This window comes from Phodopus roborovskii, unplaced genomic scaffold (assembly GCF_943737965.1).
Source record: "Phodopus roborovskii unplaced genomic scaffold, PHOROB, whole genome shotgun sequence".
Classification (NCBI taxonomy): Eukaryota; Metazoa; Chordata; class Mammalia; order Rodentia; family Cricetidae; genus Phodopus; species Phodopus roborovskii.
This window is the reverse complement of record NW_026125554.1, coordinates 6,075,190-6,097,509: the sequence shown is the minus strand read 5'-3', so window position 1 is coordinate 6,097,509 and position 22,320 is coordinate 6,075,190. Positions and strand designations below refer to the sequence as shown.

The 22,320-nt window shown below is 42.5% G+C and overlaps 1 protein-coding gene across 1 annotated transcript in view; it reads right to left on the bottom strand.

The window, feature by feature from the left end:
• The window catches only part of Adgre1 (adhesion G protein-coupled receptor E1), a gene marked incomplete at its 3' end in the record, with an annotated part of 102,134 nt that overhangs the window by 22,146 nt on the left and 57,668 nt on the right, over positions 1-22,320 (bottom strand). The window contains exons 8-14 of the mRNA XM_051177241.1: positions 21,341-21,481; positions 21,110-21,256; positions 19,483-19,571; positions 12,329-12,412; positions 9,418-9,595; positions 5,995-6,114; positions 784-968 (exon numbers count right to left, since the gene is read on the bottom strand). Of these exons, the coding sequence (XP_051033198.1) occupies positions 784-968; positions 5,995-6,114; positions 9,418-9,595; positions 12,329-12,412; positions 19,483-19,571; positions 21,110-21,256; positions 21,341-21,481 (944 nt within the window). The remainder of the gene's footprint in view (positions 1-783; positions 969-5,994; positions 6,115-9,417; positions 9,596-12,328; positions 12,413-19,482; positions 19,572-21,109; positions 21,257-21,340; positions 21,482-22,320) is intronic.

The window sequence follows — 22,320 nt, the reverse complement described above, 5'->3', positions numbered from 1 at the left end:
TACTACAAGAAAACTCATTTCAGATCTGTGGAGATAGCTGAGCAGATAAAAATTCTTGCTGTGCATACATGAGGAACTGAGTTCAAATCCCCAGCATGTACATGAAAAAGCTATAATCCCAGCTCTGGGAGGCAGAGATGAGAGTTTCCATGAGGCTTGCTAATCAGACAGCCTGGCTGAATCAACAAGCTCTGGGTTCAATGACAGATCTGATCTCAAAAAAAATTAGGTAGAAAGAAGGCTGGAAATACAGTTCAGTGGTTAATAGCATTCACAGCTCTTTCAGAGGAGCTGGGTTGAATTCACAGTATCCATATGAGGTGGCTCAACCAATTGTAACTCCATATCCATGAAATCTGATGCCTCTGGACTCCATGGGTACCTGCATTCACATGCACATACCCATAGACAGAATTTCTTTTAAAAATTAGAGCAATAAAGACATACAACATTTATCTTTGGCTGTCACACATATACTAAAGATCACATGCATGTATACAAGCACACACACACACACACACATACATCTCGCATACTTGTACAAATACATACACATGAGCATGAACACTTGCTACATCAGTAATTGCACTGTGTTACCAATAAGAAAACTTAGAAAGAGGTGCACAGGATAGTAAAGGAGAAGTGAGAATCCATTTCCTTCAACCAAATATGTCATCATTTGAGAACAAAACAGTCAATTGTTTCTTAAATAGGTGCCATAGCACCTATTTAAGTGGTGGCAGGATTCCTTGGTAGACAGCCAAGGGTCTTGGGATGACAAACCTGGATGTGCTGGAGGGTGTAGACAACAGTCTTGGAAAAGCCCTCCTTCTTCTCCCCTGTCATGATGCCACCAACAACACGGGAATTCATCTTCAGCTTCCAGGAAGCCTGACCATCTTCAAAGAAGCGTTCATTTAAAACCGATGCCATGTGTACAAAGGAGACAAAAGCCACTCCTGGGGTCCCTGTATGTCCGCCAAATGAAACAAAACAGAATTGTTTGTTCTGTGGGAATTATAAACAGCACATGTGCACACAGGCACCATCAACATGTGACCACAGGCAACATGTGCACACACAAGCAACACATATGGCACATACATACACTGGCTGTCCCTAGTTTACTCTAAGGTTGAAATACCAGAGAACTTACTTCTATATCAGCTGAGGCAGAGCTGGAACATCAGGGAAAGAAAGGATGTGAGAAAGCAAAGGAATTCCACCCTGCATTCCAGTCTGCCGTTCTTACTCTCTGAGAGTCAGGACACATCAACATGTATAATAAACCAACCCACCCTGCAACATGTGCTTACTGAAACCATCTCAAAGAGGGCACTGGAAAGGACAGTGAAGCTGAGCTGACTTGGGGGTAGAGACTTCACATTTTCACCCCATCCACACTCCTCACTCATCCCTGATATAAACAGGACAGCTGAGAAACCAACATGTCCAAAAGGAGAGACATTTTAAAGACATGAATGAAGCAGTCCTCATGATTACTTTTTAATTTAATTACATATCAATTCCAGTTCCCTCTCCCTCCCTCATTCCCAAGGCCCCTGATCCCCTCCCATCCCATCCCCCCCACACGCCATAGGGATGGTGATGTCTTCCAGGAGAGATAATCAAAATCTGTCAAGTCATTTGGAGTAGGGACTAGCCCCTCCCTCCTGACTCTAGGCTAAAAGAGTATCCCTCCATGGGGAATGTGCTCCCAAAGACCTTTCCTGCACCATGGATACATCCTGGTTCCACTGTCAGAGGTCCCTTAGAAGGCCCAGGCCTTCTAACTGAGACCCATGTTCAGGGGGTCTGAGTCTGTCCAATGCTGGTTTCCCAGCTTTCAGTCTGGGGGTCCATGTGCTCCCCCTTGTTCAGGACAGCTTTCTCTGTGGGTTTCTGTAGCCTGGTCTTGACCCCATTTTCTTATCACTCTTCCCTCTCTGCAACTGGATTCCAGGAGTTTGGCTCAGTGTTTAGCTGTGGGTGTCTGCTTCTGTTCCCATCAGCTACTAGATGAAGGCTCTTGGATGACATATAACTTAGTTATCAATCTCATTATCATAGAAAGGCATTTAAGGTAGCTTTTCCATTGTTTCTCAGATTGTTAGTTGGGGTCATCCTTGTAGGTCTCTGGACATTTCTCTAGAGTCAGTTTTCTTTTCAAACCTATGATGGCTCCCTCTTTTTTGTTTTTTACTCTCATTTATTTGTCCCCTGATTCAATCTTCCTAGTCCCACATGTTCTCCTCTCCTCCCCTTCTCTTTCTCCTAACTCCCTCTCCACTCACTATTCCCCACCCACTCCCAATATGCTCAGAAGATCTTGCTCCTTTCCCCTTCTGTGAGGGACCTTGTATGACTCTCTTAGGTTCCTCTTTGTATCGTAGTTTCTCTGGTGGTATGAATTATAGGCTGGTAATCCTTTACTCTATGTCTAAAATCCATAATACATATATTAGTGAGTGCATACCATGTTCCTCTTTTTGTGACTGGGTTACTGCACTCAGAATGATTTTTTTCAAGTTCCATCCATTTGCCTGCAAATTTCAAGATTCCATTGTTCCCCCCGCCCTGCTAAGTAGTATTCCATTGTGTAGATGTGCCACATCTTCTTTATCCATTCTTCAGTTGAGGGGCATCTAGGTTGCTTCCAGGTTCTTGCAGTTACAAATAATGCTGCTATGAACATAGTTGAACAGCTGTCTTTGTTTCATGGATGTGGATCATTTGGGTATATGCCTAAGAGTGGAATTGTCGGGTCCTGTGGTAGACTGATTCCCATTTTCCTGAGGAACCGCCATACTGATCTCCAAAATGGCTGTTCAAGTTTGCACACCCACCAGTATTGGAGGAGTGTTCCCATTTCTCCACATCCTCTCCAGCATAAGCTGTCATTGGTGTTTCTAATTTTAGCCATTCTTGCAGAGTAAGATGGTATCTCAGAGTTGTTTTGATTTGCATTCTCTGATGGCTAAGGATGTTGAGCACTTTCTTAAGCATCTTACAACCATTTTGGATTCGTCTATTGAGAATTCTCTCTTCAGTTCTGTACCCCATTTTTAATAGGGTTATTTGTTGTTTTGGTGACTAGCTTCTTGAGTTCTTTGTATATTTTAGAGATCAGCTCTCTGTCAGATGTGGGGTTGGTGAAGATCTTTTCCCAGTCTGTGGGACACCATTTGGTCTTGTCAACTGTGTCCTTTGCCTTACAAAATCTTCTCAGTTTGAGGAGGTCCCATTTATTAATTGTCGATCTCAGTGTCTGTACTACTGGTGTTATGTTCAGGAAGGGATCTCCTGTACCAATTTGTTCAAGGATACCTCCCATTTTCTCTTCTAAGAGGTTCAGTGTGGCTGAATTTATGTTGAGGTCTTTGATCCATTTGGAATTGAGTTTTGTGCATGGCAATAGACATGAGTCTTAATTTCTTTCTTTAAAGACACAAAGTTCTTGCTATATAGGTCTTTCACTTGTTTAGTAAGCATTACCCAAAGATACTTTAAGTTGTTTGTGGCTATTGTAAAGGGTGTTGTTTTTCTGATTTCTTTCTCAGCCCCTTTATCATCTGTATATAGTAAGGCTACTGACTTTTTTGAGTTAATCTTGTATCCTGCTAATTTGCTAAAGGTGTTTATCAGCTGTAGAGTTTTTTGGGTAACTTATGTAACCTACTGTATCATCTTCAAATAGTGACAGTTTCAGTTCTTCCTTTCCAATTTGTATCCCTTTGATATCCTTTTGTTGTCTTAATGGTTTAGCTAGAACTTCAAGTACAATATTGAAGAAATATGGAGAGTGGGCAGCCTTATCTTGTTCCTGATTTTAGAGGAATCGCCTTAAGCTTCTCTCCATTCAGTTTGATGTTGGCTATTGGTTCACTGTATATTGTTTTCATTATGTTTAGGTATGTTCCTGTTATCCCTGATCGCTCCTAGACCTGTATCATGAAAGGGTGTTGGATTGTGTTAAAGGCTTTTTCAGCATCTAGTAAGATGATCATGTGGTTTTTCTTTTTCAGTTTGTTTATATTGTGTATCACATTGATAGATTTTTGTTTGTTGAACCATCTCTGCATCCCTGGGATGTAGCCTACTTGGTCATGGTGGATGATTTCTCTGATGTTTTCTTGGATAGATTTGCCAGTATTTTATTGAGTATTTTTGCATCAATGTTCATGAGGGATATTGATCTGTAATTCTGTTTCTTAGTTATGCCTTCATGTGGCTTGGGTACCAAGGTAATTATTGCCTCATAAAAAGGGTTTAGTAATGAACCTTCTGTTTCTATTGTGTGGAACAATTTGAGGAGTATTGGTATTAGCTCTTCCTTGAATTTCTGGTAGAATTCTGCTTTAGCTTTGCCTCATCTGTAAATCTTGTAAAGCTTGGGTGCTCAGCAGTGAAGAGCTTGCTGTGTGTGTAAGGCCTCATGCTTGCTAAGTAGTGCCATACACAATAAACTATTTGCAAATAACACCATTGAGCAATGTAATTTAGGAGCCACAGAATCACATAAACTGCCGTTGTAAAGACGCCTGAAGCTGGAGAGATGTCTCATCAGAGGAACGTATTTGCCACCAAACCTGAAAACCTGAGTTCCACGCAGTCCACACTAGTGAAGAAGGGAACTGAACTAGACCCCCAAAAGTTGTCCTTCAACTGCCATTTTTGTGCTTTGGTACCTGTGTATGCATGTGCATAGTCACAAATAATAGATAGATAGATAGATAGATAGATAGATAGATAGATAGATATGTAAAAGATGCCTAAAAGGTTTTCTCTGTGTCTCTGTCTGTCTGTTTCTCTGTGTAATTTAATATACTCACTGTTGTGTTAATAAGCTCACTATTCTTTAAAACTTGTCAGAGCAGGTATTCAAACAGCTAGTCACATGAAATCCACAGTCAAGAGCAAAGAGAGTGTGCACATTTTACCTACTTGCTCTCTGCACTATTCAGCTTGGGCTGGGTCTTCCCACATCAGCTAGTGTAAGACAGACTCCTCCCAGCCCCCTGCAGACACAGACATGGTCCATCCTCACTCAGTCCCTCACTAACACTCTTCTTCCCAGATGGTTTTAAGTTGTGACTAGTTAGCAGTTAAAACGAACCAGTGCATACCTTAAGTCAGAAAAGCAAGAGGGGGAGGGGGAGGAGAGAAAGGGAGAAGAAGAAATGACAAGAGAAGAGGAAGAGATTCCAACCCACAGACTCTACCTTGTGCATCCCATGCATAGAGCCATCTGCTGGCAGTTGGTGGCTACTGGAGAGCCATTGTCTTCATAGATGTGTGCTATGAGAAGCTATCCATCTTTGCAGATAAACCTACACCCTTGCACTTAACAGGAAGCATGAAGTAAACTTGTGTATTTAAAAAAACACACAGTTGAGAAGGGGAAAGATGGAAAGCAGGGAAGGGATTGGAGAGGAGAAAATGATGGGAGAGTTTTTTATCAAAATACATTGTATGTATATGCAAAATTCTCAAACAATAAATAAAATAATAAAACTAAATTTAAAACAATATTTAACAAAAATCAAAGAGGACACAGATAAACTCAATTAATCCAAAAAAAGATACAAAAAAAGCTGGATAAAAAAAGAAAGACAAACTGGTTACAAGAGACATGTTCCGTAAACGATAGAAATACTGACACCATCAAACTGAAATTGTAGAAATGAGAAGCTCAACAAATCAAATTTTAGAACACAGTAGAAAGCCTCACAATAGAATGAGCCAGGCAGAGGCCCATCACAATTCAAGAGCTCAATTGTGTGGCTGGTGGCCACACCCCACTGGATGGTGACTGCACCATGCTCCATGTCCTGCTCTTAATGTTAAACACCCCAACTCTGAGTGCATTGGTTGTCCACGCCCCTACTCTCATCAGTTCTCTACCACCCAAAACTGCCTCGCGGGACTGCAGGTGATTGGCAAAGCTGGTGGACTGAGTGCTCCACTACCTTGGTGCTCAGGGTGGCTCTGTACCTGTGGATTCTGATTCCTTGATGATGGAACAGCCAACATTCATTTCATCACCTCTAGCTTTCAAGTTAAAGGACACATTCCCCGCACTGCAGTCTTCAGTGATAACTTTGCTTTCAATGTCTAAAAGGAAAAGGGAGTGTTTTGTTAAGACACACTGAAAGCATATGTCTTAAATTTTACTTCTGTCCAAGAAAGATGCACAGGGGCCAACAGCCTGGATCAATGGTTAGGAGCACTTGCTCCTCTTGCAGGGGACCCAAGTTCAGTTCCCAGAACCCATGTCAGGTGGCTCACAACCAACTGTACTTCCAGGGGATCCAATGCCCTGCATGCACGTGCATATAACCACAAATAGACACACAGAGAGACACATAATTTTAAAAAACCAATAAAAAGCATATCTTTGAAAAGGAAATATATAAATCTGTAGTTGAAAGCAAAAAGAATAATGGCAAACCAGTTCATTGTAGGGAAATTCGAGTCCTAATGGGTCATGGAAAGTGTTACATATGAAGGGCAATCCACCATAACTGTTATTTGGGCTTTGAGTCAGTGCACTTAAGTGCACAGCAAGCAAGCAATCATAAATAGTAACACAAACAGCAGAGACAGTAGAAACCAGATTGGACACTTCCACACCAGCAGGCCTGAGAACTAAGTAGTCAGCTGCAGTCCTCAACAGCACTGAGTACTGTGGAGAACATCTCCTGGGTCAGGTGTTTCTCAGCTGTTCCCACCACAGACATCTTTATATCACGGACTGAACTGTAACTGAGTCTTCTGCCTTGGAAGGTGCCTGGGGATGCTTCACCCCAACCATATTTGAGACACTGAAGCAGTAACTCTTTCTGTTCTAAAGGCATGGTATTTTCACTCGAGCTATTTTTTTTCCTTTCAATTCTCATTTCCCCTTCTCAAAGAGTTTGGGGACCAGCCTATCCCTGGACAAGGGGTACTGAAGGGTACTCTATGACAAACATGTTTCAGTCTGAAAAGGGGATTGTCCCACCTCCACAGCTGGCTCAGTGAGCTTAAATATTAAAATTACAGAACAATTAGTATGCACTTTACAGAACTTATCACAAAACAGTGAGAAGCTTTGCTGTAGCTTCAGAAGGGAGCTTTGCCATCTGGGGCCATAGCTCAGTAGGCAAAATGCTCACCTCACAAGCAGGTTGACATTGGCTCCATTCCCAGAAGCCTCAAATAAGAGAAATCCAGGAATGGTGGTACACACTTAAAATCCCAGCACCGGGGCTTACTGGCCATCTTAAGCCATGGAGTGAGTTTCAGGGCAAGGAGAGACCCTGCTGCAAAGAAACAGGTGGTTGACACCTGAGAGAAACTAAAACCTAGTGTGTCTTCTAACCTACACATGCATGCACATACACATTTTTAAACCAGCACACACATGACTACATGGTTAAGAGGCATTGTACCTTAAGGGAATGCATCAGAAAGCAATAGAGTTTAAAATCTATCACTAGTTTGAATGTAGAATTTCCCACTAAGAATTTTTATATTGAATGCTTGGCTCCCCCTGTGTGACACCAATGATAAGTGGTAGAAAGCTTAGGCTGTGAGCCTGGGACAAAGTTAGGTCATTGATGGCATTCATTTGAAAGACTACTGTTCTTGCTCTCTCTCTCTCTCTCTCTCTCTCTCTCTCTCTCTCTCTCTCTCTCTCTCTCACACACACACACACACACACACACACACACTGTGAGATGCTCTTCAATCCACACTCCTGCCATAATGTGCTACAGACCTAAAGCAATAGAGCCCAATCAACCATGGTTGAAACCTCTGAAAATACTTGCAATAATCAGACCTTTCCATTTTAAAAGTTGATTTGCCTCAAGAATTTGTTGCAGTAACAGAAAGCTGACTGACACAAACAGTGTCAAAAGTCAATACCATCACCAGAGTGAAATAAATGCCATTCCTGCCCCCAAAATTATCCAGTACTGCCAAGACATCTCACTTCAACAAAACCTTCAGTGCTTTCTCCCTTCTTTTTCTGTGAGCCTCTCTCACACAGAACCACCATGGTCCACTCTACTTCAGTCACACTGGGATCTTCACTGCTCCATTCAATCATCGGCTACTTTGGAAATTGTTCTTCTTGCAAGGTGTGGTGGTGTGTGTCTTTAATCCCAGTATGCAGGAGGCTGAAGCATACAGCTCTCAATGAGTTTGAGGCCAGCTAAGGCTACAGAGTGAGATGAATAAATTGTATTTCCTACACATATATTGCTGTCATCCCCGAGGTCCATCCTGTGTTAGTCATGCCACAAATTTCTGAGAGAACCAGTTTAAAGCATGAGGCATTGGCTTCAAAGGGTCACAGCCAGGAAGTAAAGGAAGAGATCAAGAAAGCCTGTACCTGCAAGCTGACACTTCCTTCTATTTGACCCAGTGGGCAAAGTTGGCTGCTCTACAGCCCCACCCTCACTCAAAAGTGGGCCTTTCCCATCCACCACCATGCCACAAACCAAGGCACCTCTAGGGATGCCCTGGCAGATATGCCAAGGAGCATGCTTTACCAGTCTCTCAGGCATCTCTCAGTATATTACAATTCATCAGCACACTGCCCTGGTATAGTTCCTGCCTGCACTACATAAAATAGCCTAGTTCTCCTTAATTTCCTCAGTCTGCGAGATTTTTCTTGAAAACATTGTGTCTATATCACATTTCAGATGTCTAAATTCCTAACGCTGATAAAATGCTACCCACATTCTTATGCCTGGGTCAGAGCAGTGATTAAGAGAAAACCTCCAATATCCATGTTACTGACTGATACAAGAATTACTAGCTGGAGTGGGAAGTGCATACAAAATTCAGTGGCACTCAATATCCCCAAGTGGTCAGCAATCAAGCATGCATCAGTGAGGGAAGGATGATCCATGCTGCAGCAACAAACATCCCCCAAGTCTTCCAGGATTAAAAATAGCACATGTTTCTCAATAATGTTTTGTGCCCTTCATGAATGGATTTGCACCCCGTTCTTCATTGTCTTAACTCTAAGACACAAGCAGGTGGAGTAGCTGAGGTGCAAAGATGCTCTGTCAGTAAGGGAAAGGGAAAGAATGTTCTAGGATGATGATGACCTGACATTATCACAAATCCCTTCCTAATGACACACCAAGAAGTACAATCCAACCATCATCTTGGAAGGGAAAACTGGAAATAGCTAAACAAGAAAATAATAATCATATAGTAGACAACCCACTAATGGTTAATGAATTAATTAATGACACACTCTTGGTGTCATGTCTGATCTTGGCCAAGTGATTGAGAAATTGTGACTGTGACTAATATTATTTGGCTGTAAGTTGGAGGTTTTGAATGTTCATTGACAGTCATGAAAATCCAACTATGTTAGCCCTAAAAATTAGCCTTGCCCTCAAGGATATGCATTACCTAGGTACTCCGTCGAAATGGTCTGGCTGATGTTCCCTGAGGGTGTCAGAAGGGTAGCTAGCATGGTGCTTTCCACAGTCTCCAGCAAGATGGTGCCCAGGGCAGATGACTCCTCTCTGCTGAACTCAGCCCACTGGGGTGCTTGCTCCAGCACCAGGGAAATGCTCCTAGCTGCATTCTGCAAGGGAAAAAAAAACATTTCCTAATGTTTTCACCCCTCCCACTCCCCCTCTCCTCCTCCCCTTTCTCCTTCTGCTCTTCCCCAAGCTCCTTCCTCTCCTTCTCCTGCTTCCCTCCCCACGTCTCCTCCTCCCCAGGTTCCTCCTCTTGTTGCTCCTTCTATTCCTCCTCTTCTCCTTCTCTTCCCCCTTCTCCTTTTCTCCCCCAGCTCCTCCCTGTCATGCTCCTCCTCCTTCTTCCTCTTCCTGCTCATCCCTCTGCTCCTCCCCTCCTTCTCCTGCTTCTTCCTCCTCCCCTTCTTCTCCTGTTCCTCCTCTCATTCCTCTTCCATCTCCTCCTCCTGCTCATCCCCCTCCCATCTCTAGTTGACAAAGTAGCCTATGCCATCTCTAGCACTGGGAGATGAAGTTGTAGATGAGGCAGAAGGAGAATGAAGCTTCTGAGTATGGTGACACAGTTCTGAAAATACAGGACTCAGAAGTCAGGAGCTAGTGGGCCCTGGACTACACAGCCAGTTAGAGGCCAGCCTGGGCGACAGCAAGACCCTGTCTCATAAACAAAAAGAGCCAAAAGTGGCATCTGCTCAGTTCTGTTTCTAGACTTCAGGGGACCCATTAGGAATGTTTAAGCCCAGCCATAAATACTTATGTATTTTAGAATATGTGTGTGTGTGTATGTATGTATATATGTATATATATGTAACATGTAACAACATTTAATATAGTGTTAATGTAACATTTAATGTAGCTTGTAACAACCAATACTGAAAATAGAGGCCATGAATTTGGAAAGACAGCAAGGAGGAGTATTGTGAGGGTTTGGGTGGAGGTGAGGGAAGGAGGAAACCATATTATAATCTCAGGAAATAACTGAAATAATAACAAAAGAATTTGGAAGCAGCAGTGTACCCCTGTGGATCTGGAAGGGTTACTGAGCCATCTAGGTGAAAATGATAAGATATCCCACTGAAAGGCCATCTGAATAACAGAGTAGCTACTCTAAACTAAATATGAAAGAGCTTAAGTGAATACAATAATGAGAAATGGTACATTTTAACCAGTCAAAATGCTGAAAATAAGTGACTGCCATATGCTCAGTCCTAAATATGGCATCAATCTCATCCTCCCCCAGCCCGGGGAGCATCATGGAAGAGGAGGCAGGAAGAAGGTATAGATGGAAGGTGGGGAAGGTGCAGTAAAAGGCTGCCTCAGACACAATCCAGTGTTAACACATGAGCTCACAGCAGCTGTCTGTGCCTGCAGACCCTGGCAGCTGTTAATGCGTGAGCTCACAGTGGCTGTGTACACCTGCAGCTCACAGTGCCTTGCACACCTGCAGCTCACAGTGCCTGTGCTCATCTGCAGTTCACAGTGCCTGTAGACACCTGCAGCTCACAGTACCTGTGTACACCTGCAGCTCACAGTACCTGTGGACACCTGCAGCTCACAGTGCCTGTGCATGCATGCAGATCACGTCCATGATCAGTTAATATTCCAGTAGACTGCACTAATTTAAACTCTGTAAATTATTTTTAAAGGGATAATATATGAAGGGGACATGTTTATGGTGTCTGAGGGGAGGGAAAGATGGCAGTGGGAAGGGCAAGATGGGTGAAATATGATCATGTTTTATGAAAGGAGTGGGCATAAGTACCTTGGCCTAAGTACTGTCATTTTGACTTCAGACTCCATTTTACCTGCAGGGTGAAATAAAGTTCAGGTCCCCAAGTCCTAGGGGAGCTAAGAACTTTCCAATGGCTGATCAATCTCCTCCCTAAACTATAGAAGTGGTTGTTATGTATCATTAACTCTTTAGAAACTTTATGACTGTTCCCAGCAACAGGAAAAAGAAATGAATCCAATTGGGTGGACTTAAAGATTTACATTGTATCCATTGACAATGATGGAACATTCAAGGAAGCCCCTAATCTCTAAATGCTGAAAATTGTGACAGAAACTTGCAAACAAATGTCAATTTTATGTTTATAAGCCCCACTTCTGCCCCTATTTGGGGCTGTCAGGAGAAACAAGGCTCCTGAGTCCTTGTCCTGCAGCCCTGATCTATCAATAATCCACCTATGTAGTGAATTATTAAAATCTTTGAAACTCATAAGCATTGCCTCTCTCCTTCCTTATGGGGTATAACAGGCTAGGTGTAACAGTTTACATGTGTGAAATCGTGGTTTATAAATATGAAATTGCCAAAGAACAAATAAAATACTCTATTTTGAAACAAATAATATAATATCAAAATAAAGAACTTGATAGTTTTTTAAATCAGAAGATCAACCAAAGGGAATTGAATGGGGTGAGGAGATGGGTACAAGACAGGAAGGAGCAGGAATACAAACAAAGAATAATAACATACATCCCAGAAAATTTCAGGAGAAAACCCATCATATTTTATGCTAACAAAAATAACTAAAAGGTGAAGACATGCTAAGATGCTGAAGACAATATCTGAGGTTAATGCCTGGCCTACACACACACACACACACACACACACGCACACGCACACGCACATGCACACACACACACACATATACAGATGCATGCAATCATCCTTGCACACAGACACACATGTATGCAGGCACATGTACCCACACACATTCACACAGTCATGCATGCACCCACATACACATGTACCCATACACACATTCACACGGCCATGAATGCACATGCTCAGAGTGGTGGGAAGAGACAGACACAGATGAAGAAGGTGCTGCCATTACCTGCAGGGACACTGGGGCACTCTTGTTTCCACAGGTGTTATCCAGGATGCTGAAGGTGGTGTTCACGAGTGTGCAGAAGGAGGCCTGTGTCACAGGAGAAAAAGCATATATGAGTACTGGCCAGTCTGTTCTGAATTAAGAAGTCTACAAATTGATCAATAAAGCTCAAAATATGAGTGCTTCAAATTCCTCAGTGAAACACTCATCCCATCAAGTTTTCATTTAAGGGATGTTGAGAAGGTTGGTGAATAACAGGCCCATTCACTCAGGAGAGTTTTGGCACACCTTGTCCAGCAGAGAAACCACAGTTCACAATGGCCTGGTATATAGTTCATGAGTAACCAGAAGAGATGAAGACTCCAGCTACAAACAAAGGGCAAGAAGTTCTAAACTGAGCTGATTTGATCAGAGCACACTGTATACCCATGTTGAGACAGCCCCAATATACTTGTCAGTATGAAGAGTTATTTCACTTCTGTTGCTCAGATAAAATACTTTGACAAAAAGCAACTTGGAAAAGAAAGGGTTTTCCATGGAATAGGACAACACTTAATCCTTCAAATTGATAATAGGTAATGGAAGTATAGAAGTTAATTCCCTCATAGAGAGAATCAGTCTCAATACCAGCCTGGGCCCTGGAGGAGAGGGGACATTTAATCTGTTCACAGGCAATAACTCTCTTGTTCTCACTGATGTCCTTCTTCTATTTTTGCTTAAACTCAGCAATAAAATGGTTGACTATTGAGTTATCAGATTCCTTTCCACCCAAGTGGTTGTCTCCAGCTGTTGATTTGACTTCAAAATTTCCATCCTTAGTAGTGAAGATTGACACATCAAAAGCACCACCTCCCAAGTCAAGTCAGCACAACTTCCAGCCCCAACCTTCTTTTCTAAGCTATACTCTTTCTTTAACTTCTATTGATTGTTTGTGAATTTCTCATCATACATTCTGATCCTACTTATCTCCCCATCTCCTCACATCTGCCTCTGTGCTTAAAGCTTCACCCCAAATCAAAGTCAAATACCAAAAACCAAAGAAAGTAAAACAACAACAAAAAGAATGTGTGGTAAAAGCTGTAGTGTGGCCCATTGAGTCACACAATTTATCCTTTAGTCCATTCATCTTTACTTGCAAGTGTTCATTGTCTTAAGTCATTGGTCTGTCTCAAGACCTCTGGCTTCTGCTACACCACCAATAAGGAGCTCTCACTAGGGCTCCTCTTGGATATCCTGTTGCTGTCTTGTGTCATGACAGGACCCGAATCCTGCAGTTTTGGATTTATAAGTTCATCCCCTTAACATGATCCAACAGTTCATAGCATTAGTGGATATTGGGATAAGCCAACTCATAGCCCTGGTTCTCATCCTGGGTAGTAGCTGGGTTGGTCAGCCTACTAGCTTTCCCTCACCATCACTACCCAGGTGAGCTCTCCTACTAAGGCTAGCTTGCCCAGTGCAGCCTTCAGCAAGGAGTGGAGCCAGTTATCCTGCTCTTGGGTCCTCATATCTGGGTCCCTCACACTCTCATCCAGGGCCAGCTCTACTTCTTTGTCCAGGAAAAATTCAGCTTATTGCTGTAGGAAATAAGATGAGTAGGGCGCAGGGTCTGCTCTCCCCACCCATGCCCTCAGGGCTAGTTCACTTTAGCCCCCAACAACAACTCTAGTGTGCTGCCCAGGTGGGATACAAGACCCGCTCTCCTGTATGTTGAAGCTGGAGTGGGCCAGGGCTAGTTCTCCCACTCTCATAACCCTGGGACCATCTTTCTCACTTGCCACAAGTGACAAAGGATGGAGGGAAAGGGCATCTTTATCTCATCCATGCCATTGAATGTCTAAGCAATATTCTTAAAGAGGAAGGTAACTTTAACTTTTTCTTGTGCTCTCTCCACTACCTAAAATACAGATCTGATGGCAGGAGCTGGAGCAGCTATTTTGGGCCACAGAAAAGGAGACTTGTATGAAGAAAGAAGTAGTTTCTACTTTTAAAAACAATACATCCACTACGGGTTTTGTTATTTCACTATTGCATTTATTTTGTTAAGATTGATGAAGCAATATCTAACCTAAGTGGCTTCTTGGAAAATATCAAGAATGAAGGATACTCAACAATGCTTACATATTCAATAAGAATATGTACCCAGCCCCAAACAGGACATCTGTATCAATGCCTGGTGCACACACACACACACACACACACACACACACACACACACACACACACACACCCCAAGGCTCGGGGAACATAGTGCACCAAGAAGTGGAAAAAGAATTACAGAAGAAGGATGGGGGGGGAAAGCAATGATATGCTGTCTTCTAGGCATGACAAGACAAAGACACAGGAGCACATAGCAGCTGTGGGCATCTGCAACAGACCAAGCCAGCCAAAATTCTAGGCATAGAATGAAGAGCTCTTGGCAGTGAGAGCTTTTGGGAGAAGAAAGATCATTCTTTCTTAGGGGTGTGGCATTTGGTGGTGTTCCATGCTCCAGCAGATGCCCCACACACATGCATGTATGGGCACCAGTGAATGAATATAGTGGGTCATCAGAGAAAAGCAGGACATGAAATTGGAAGAGAGCTAGGTTGAGAGGTTGGCCATCATGGAAAAGTTGGGGGTGACAGCACAATTCTTCACAGACCATCAAAGAACAATACTCAACTTTATATGGAAAAACAAAAGACCCAGGATAGCCAAAACAACCCTGTAAAATAAAGGAACTTCCAGAGGCATCACCATCCCTGACTTGAAGATCTATTATAGAGCTGAAAACATCTTGGTATTGGCACAAAAATAGACAGGAAAAACAATGGAATCAAATTGAAAACCCTGATATTAACCCACACACCTGTAAACATCTGATTTTTGTCAAAGAAGCTAAAATTATACAATGGAAAAAAGAAAGCATCTTCAACAAATGGTGCAGGTATAATTGGATGCTAACTTGTAGAAGACTGCAGATAGACCCATATCTATCGCCATGCACAAAACTTGAGTCCAATGGATTAAAGACCTCAACATAAATTCAGGTACACTGAACATCTTAGAAAAGAAAGTTGGAGGTACCCTTGAACAAATTGGTATAGGAGACGGCTTCTTGAACATAACACCAGTAGCACAGACAGTGAGATTGACAATTAATAAATGGGACCTCCTGAAGCTGAGGACCTTCTGTAAGGCAAAGGACACAGATGACAAGACAAAACGGCAGCCCACAGAATGGGAAAATATCTTCACCAACCCCACTTTTGACAGAGGGCTGATCTCCAAGATATACAAAGAACTCAAGAAGCTAGTCACAAAACACCAAATAACCCTATGAAAAAGTGGGGTATAGAACTAAATAGAGAATTCTCAATGAAAGACTCTAAAATGGCCAAAAGACACTTAAGAAAGTGCTCAACATTCTTAGCCATCAGGGAAATGTGAATCAAAACAACTCTGAGATACCATCTTACTCCTGTCAGAATGGCTAAAATCAAAAACACCAAAGACAGTTTATGCTAGAGAGGATGTGGAGAAAGGGGTGCACTCCTCCACTGCCAGTGGGAGTGCAAACTCATACAGCCACTTTGGAAATCAGTATGGGTTCCTCAAGAAAATGGGAATCAGTCTACCTCAAGATTCAATAATTCCACTCTTAGGCATATACCCAAAAGATGCACATACATACAACAAGGACATCTGTTAAACTATGTTTAAAGCAGCATTATTTGTAATAGCTAGAACCTGGAAGCAACCTAAATGCCCCTCAACTGAAGAATGAATGGAGAAAATGTGGTACATTTACACAATGGAATACAAGCAGTGGAAAAAAAAACAATGGAATCTTGAAATTTGCAGGCAAATGGCATGGAACTAGAAGAAACCATCCTGAGTGAGGTAACCCAATCACAAAAATACAAACACAGTATGTATTCACTCATATATGGCTTTTAGACATAGAGCAAAGGGTTAGCAGCCTACAATCCACACCACCAGAAAAGCTAGGAAACAAAGAGGACCAAAAGAGAGACATACATGGCCCCCTGGAGAAGGGGAAAGGAACAAGATCTCCTGAGCAAATTGGGAGCATGGGGCTAGGGGAGAGGGAGTTAGGAAGAAGAGGAGGGGAGAGGTGGGCATGAGGGAGCAGGAAGATTGAGTCAGAGAAAGAATAGAAGAAAGCAAGAAAAGAGATACCATAATAGAGGGAGACATTATAGGTTTTAAGAGAAATCTGGCACTAGGAAAATGTTCAGAGATGTACAAGGATGACACCAACTAATAATCTAAGCAACAGTGGAGAGGCTACCTTAAATGCCCTTCCCAGATAATGAAATTTGATGACTACCTCATATGCCATCCTAGAGCCTTCATCCAGTAGCTGATGGAAACAGAAGCAGACACACTCACAGCTCAACACTGAGCCAAACTCCTGGAATCCAGTTGTAGACAGGGAGAAGAGATGAGCAAAGGGGTCAAGACCAGGCTGGAGAAACCCACAGAAACTGCTGGCCTGAACAAGGGGGAGTTCATGGACTCTAGTCTGATAGCTGGAAAACCAGCATAGGACCAACCCAGATTACCTGTGGATCAGTATTTATTATCTCCAGTATATGAATGTCCTTTGGGAGCCCATTCCACATAGACACTCCCTCAGCCTAGACACACGGTGGATGGCCTGGACCCTGCTCCAAATGATATGACAGACTTTGAAGACACCGCATGGAAGGCCTCACCCTCCTTGGGAAGCAGAAAGGGGATGGGATGGGGGTGGTGGGAGGGACAGGGGAGAATGGGAGGGTGAGGGAACTGGGTTTTACATGTAAAACAATCTTGTTTCAAACTTAAATAAAAAAATTATATAAAAAAGAAAAGGTCACAATTAATAAATGAGACTTCTTCAAACTTAGAAGCTTCTGTAAGGCAAAGGACACAGTTGACAAGACCAAACGGCAGCCCACTGACTGGGAAAAGATTTTCACTAATCCTATATCCGACGAAGGGCTGATCTCCAAAATATACAAAGAACTCAAGAAACTAGTCAACAAAACACCAAATAACCCTATTAAAAAATGGGGTACAGAACTGAAGAAAGAATTCTCAATGGAGGAAATCAAAAAGGATGAAAGACACTTAAGAAAATGCTCCACATCCTTAGCTATCAGGGAAATGCAAATCAAAACAACTTTGAGATACCATCTTACCCCTGCCAGAATGGCTAAAATTAGGGTGATGACTTATGTTGGAGAGGATATGGAGAAAGTGGAACACTCCTCCACTGCTGGTGGGAGTGCAAACTCATACAGCCATTTTGGAGATCAGTATGGCAGTTCCTCAGGAAAATGGGAATTAGTTTACCACAGGACCCGGCAATCCCCCTCTTAGGCATATACCCAAAGGATTCACATCAATGCAACAAAGACATCTGTTCAACTATGTTCATAGCAGCACTATTTGTAATAGCAAGAACCTGGAAGCAACCTAGATGCCCCTCAATTAAAGAATGGTTAATGAAGATGTGGCACATCTACACAATGGAATACTACTCTGCAGAAAAAAATAATGGTATCTTGAAATTCTCAGGCAAGTGGATGGCACTTGAAGAAACCATCCTGAATGAGGTAACCCAGTCACAAAAAGAGAAACACAGTATGTACTCACTCATATATGGATTTTAGAACTAGATCAAATGATCACCAGCCTATAATTCACATCACCAGAGGAAATAGGATACAAGGTGTATTCTAAGAGATTCATATAAAGTCCCTCACAGAACTGGGAAGGGACAAGTCCCCCAGAGCTCAGGTAAAGTGGGGGAGGACAGCGAATGGAGAGAGAAGTAGGAGAAAATGAGGGGGAGGAGAGGAAGGCATGTGCGACCAGGAGGATTGAGCCTGGTTAGGAATGGAAAATAGGAAAGAGAGAGAGAGAGAGAGAGAGAGAGAGAGGGAGACAGAGAGAGAGAACATAAAAGAGGGAGCCAATATTGGTTTGAAGATAAAGTTGAACACAAAGAAAGGTCGAGGGAACTACAAGACTGCTCCCAACTAACAATCTCAGCTTCCGTGGAAAGGCTATCATAAATGCCCTTCCCGGAGAGTGAGATCAACAACTAACTTCTCCATGGAGCCCTCAACTAATGCCTGTTGAAAATAGGAGCAAACACCCATACATAAACACTGAGTCGAACTAGAACCCAGAAGCAGATGGAGAGGACAAGACCATGCGGTAGAAGTACATAGAGACAGCTTACCTGAACAAGGAGGAGCTAAGGGCCACTAGACTGATAGCTGGGAAGCCAGCAGGGGACTGACTCGGACCCCCCTGAATATGGGTCTCAGCCAGAAGGTCTGAGCAGTCTAAGAGACCTCAGACAGTGGAGCCAGGATGTATCCCTGGTGCACAGAAGGACTTTGCAAACATATCCTCCATGGAGGGATAACTGCCTCATTCTAGAGATAGGAGAGAAGCCCTAGTCCCTACTTCACAGGACCTGTCAGATCTACATGACCCCAACTGGATGGCATTCCCCTACATATGGTATTGTTGGGGAGGGGAGGGTGTTTAGAGTGCATGTGAGAGGGCAGAGAGGGTAAAAGGGAGGGAAGGAGGGAGGAAAGACTGGAGGGGAGGGAGGGAGGGAGAGGGAACTGGGATCAACATGTAAAATAATAAATTTAAAAAAAAAAAAAAAAAAAAAAAAAACGCTTTGACTCCAAAATTTAAGTTGAAGAACAAGTTACTGGGGAAAAGTATTTCTATTTTTGTTTCCACAGAAAATGAAAAGATGTGGATTCCTTCCAGACTAATGTGGTTTGATCACACCAGACTGCCTGAAACAGAGTACAAGCTGATCCTACATTCCAAACAGCTGGACAAAACAGCCCTACAGACTACGGCTAGGATATCTGAATCTTCTTCAAATCCCCCAAGACAGCGCCCCTTACCAGCAGGAAGTAGTTTGGAAAGAATGACGCCCAAATTCCCAAATATTGTGTATAAATCTTTGTTTTCATTTAATTGGACTTTGTTATATAAAATTAAATAAAAAATTATATATAAAAAAATAAAAAATAAAAAAAGAAAAGGTCAGGGTGATTATCATCATATTTTATGGCATACATGCATAAATTCTCAAGAATAAAGAAAATTGATATTATAAAACTTACATAGTCAATATCCCTGGCTTTCCCTGCTTGGCATTGTTGTATCTGCTTGCTGTTGGATATCAAGTCTTCCTTACACTTGAATGGGATTTCTGGGAAGAAGAAAAATCACAGAAAACAGTAAGGTGTGACTTCAAGGCAAAGCTGATGCTGTAACCTCTGTGCCTAACATCCAACCTCAGCCGTAGCACATAGCAGTGACTAGAACCAAACTGCAGCTACACTGCAGGTTAAGAAGCTCCAAGAGTGTGGCACAGGTTTAAAGGGAACAAGTCAGGACATGATGAGAGTTTGATACCCAATGCCACAGTAACCATTCTGTGTCAATTATCATTTCCGTTGAACCTAGCATCACCTAGGAGGTTGGCCTCTGAGCAAGCCTGTGGCAGACCATCTTCACTAGGTTAATTGGTGAGGGAAGACACATCTTAATTGTGGGTGGGACCATTCCTTATACAGTAGAGCTGAATGGCACAGAAAATCAACATCAGCAGCATGCATAACTCTGTTTCTAACTGAGGATGTGACGTGACCTGCTGTCTCGACTTCCCCACCATAATGAATTACACCTTGAACTAAGACCATAATGAATAGTGGGAATGAAGAGGTTATAGTGATTACTTATTTCTAGATGGTTCTTTGTGAGTAGGAAACAGAAAAAATGAAATAGGGAAGGAGCATGTGGGGACAGAATGGCATTGATGACATCCTCACCCCTGTGCTTTGTTGTAACCATTCAGGCTACACACATTGTGTTCTGAATATTAGTTTGTGTGGTGGTGGCGTACCAGTGTGTGAACATTTTCATGCATGTATATCATGTATGCCCATGCATGTGGAAGTTAGAAGGTAACATGTCTTCCTCAGTCATTCTCCACCATTGTGGACTCTAACACTCTGGATCCATAAGCCCAAATAAACTCTTTCTTCTAAAAATAGCCTTGGTCATGGTATTTCATCAAGGCACCAGAAAAGTAACACTGGGACACATCCTTAAAGAAAACTGGTCCTGGGCATCTAACAACTGCCTCTCAGGGCTCATGAGCTCCCCCACTGATCCATGTGCATGCTCAGTGCTGTAACCTGGCCAGAGACCTTTTAATATCTATTCCTTAAAATTTTTTAACCTTTTGTTGTTCCTGAGAGAAAAAACTAAATGCTTTCACAAGACACTGAAGCACCAGAGAGCCTGCACTCTGCTCATGGTTTCAGTTTCCATCTAAAGCTATCCACTCTGTATGAACCCAAGGGCCTTTGCACATGCTATAACCAGGGCCAATGTGATCTCCACCCTTTCAAGTTTATATTTCAAACTGCATGTGGTCCTGCATACCTATGATGCCAGAACTTGGTAGATAGAGGAATGAAGAATGGAGTTCTAGGTCACCAGTGAGTTTAAGGCTAACCTGAACTACAAAAAACTGTCTCAAAAAAATGTAGTTGATCCAAAATCCACTCAGTAACTTACTATTGAGTGTACCAATGAATCCATAAAGGAGTGAATAGGTAGGAAAATACTGCATGGGTGAAATGAAAATAAGCAATGAACCCAGTTATTGGAAAAGAAAAAAAAAAGGTTTTATGAGCAAACCAAGGCTCATTTCCCTATGCCAAAGCACCAAAACATTACTTTTGCAGCTGAAGTTGCCGTGTGCCTGGGAGCCTTCTGATTCTGGTTGGAAGCTGGGAAGGCAGCTGCAGATGTAGGAACCTGGGACATTGCTGCAGACAGAATTTTGTCCACAAGGTAATGGATCTTGGATGCATTCATCAATATCTGCAATAAAAATAAAACATATAAAGAAATTCAGAGAACAGGAGAAGTCCATATCCCGGGCCATCTGGGAAACCCTCTCCTCACCTTCACATGACACTTCCGGGTCTGTGAAATTCACATGTCCATTGCTCGATGCAAAGCCAGGGTGGCAAGTGCAGAAGTAGCTCCCAGGAGTGTTAGTACATGATGAGTTGGAAGGACATGTGGTATCACACTCATCAATATCTGCACAGTGGAGAATGAGTATGAGGGAGCAATGGCTCAGTGGGTAAAGAGCTTGCAGTACAAATATAAGGACCTCAGTTTGACCCCAACAGCCAGTTCCCCTGGTTCCACTTCTATTGCTGTGATAAAATACCCTGGCAAAAAGCAGTTTAGGGAAGAAAGGGTTTAACTTTAGCTCACAACTCCAGCTTGCAGCCATCATTGTGGAGAAGTCAAGGAAGGAACTTGAAGCAGATGGTCCTATCCACAGTCAAAAGCAGAGAGTGAATGTATGTTGCTGACTTTTACTACATACAATTCAGAACCCTCAGCCTAAGGAATGGTGCCACCCACAGTGGGCCGAGTCTTTCCATATCAATTCCTATGTAAACAAGACCATCTCCCATAGACATGCCCATGGGCCAATGTAATATAGACAATCCTTCATTGGGGCTTTTCTCCTAGCTTGTTCAAGTTGACAATTAAAGCTGATCATCTCACACATCATAGTATAGAGCTCCAGGCTCAGTGGGAGACTTCAAACAAACAAGGTGGATGACCCTAGAGAATGACACCTACTTATATATAAATGCATGTGCTGCATGGACACATGTGCTCAAACAGACACATGAACATACACATAGAGACACAAACAGCAAAAAAGAAAAGAAAAAGAAACAAGAAAGATAAAAAGAAAATAAAACTGTTGGCCAATGACCTAGCTATTTAGCATTAATTAAAGTAAATCCTTCTTCCCAAAGCTGCTTTTCTCAGACATTTTTCACACTGACAGAAATGGTCTTATCTGCTCACATCTTCCTTTGGTCTTAATAGAGATTCTGAATGGCTTCATGGGAACC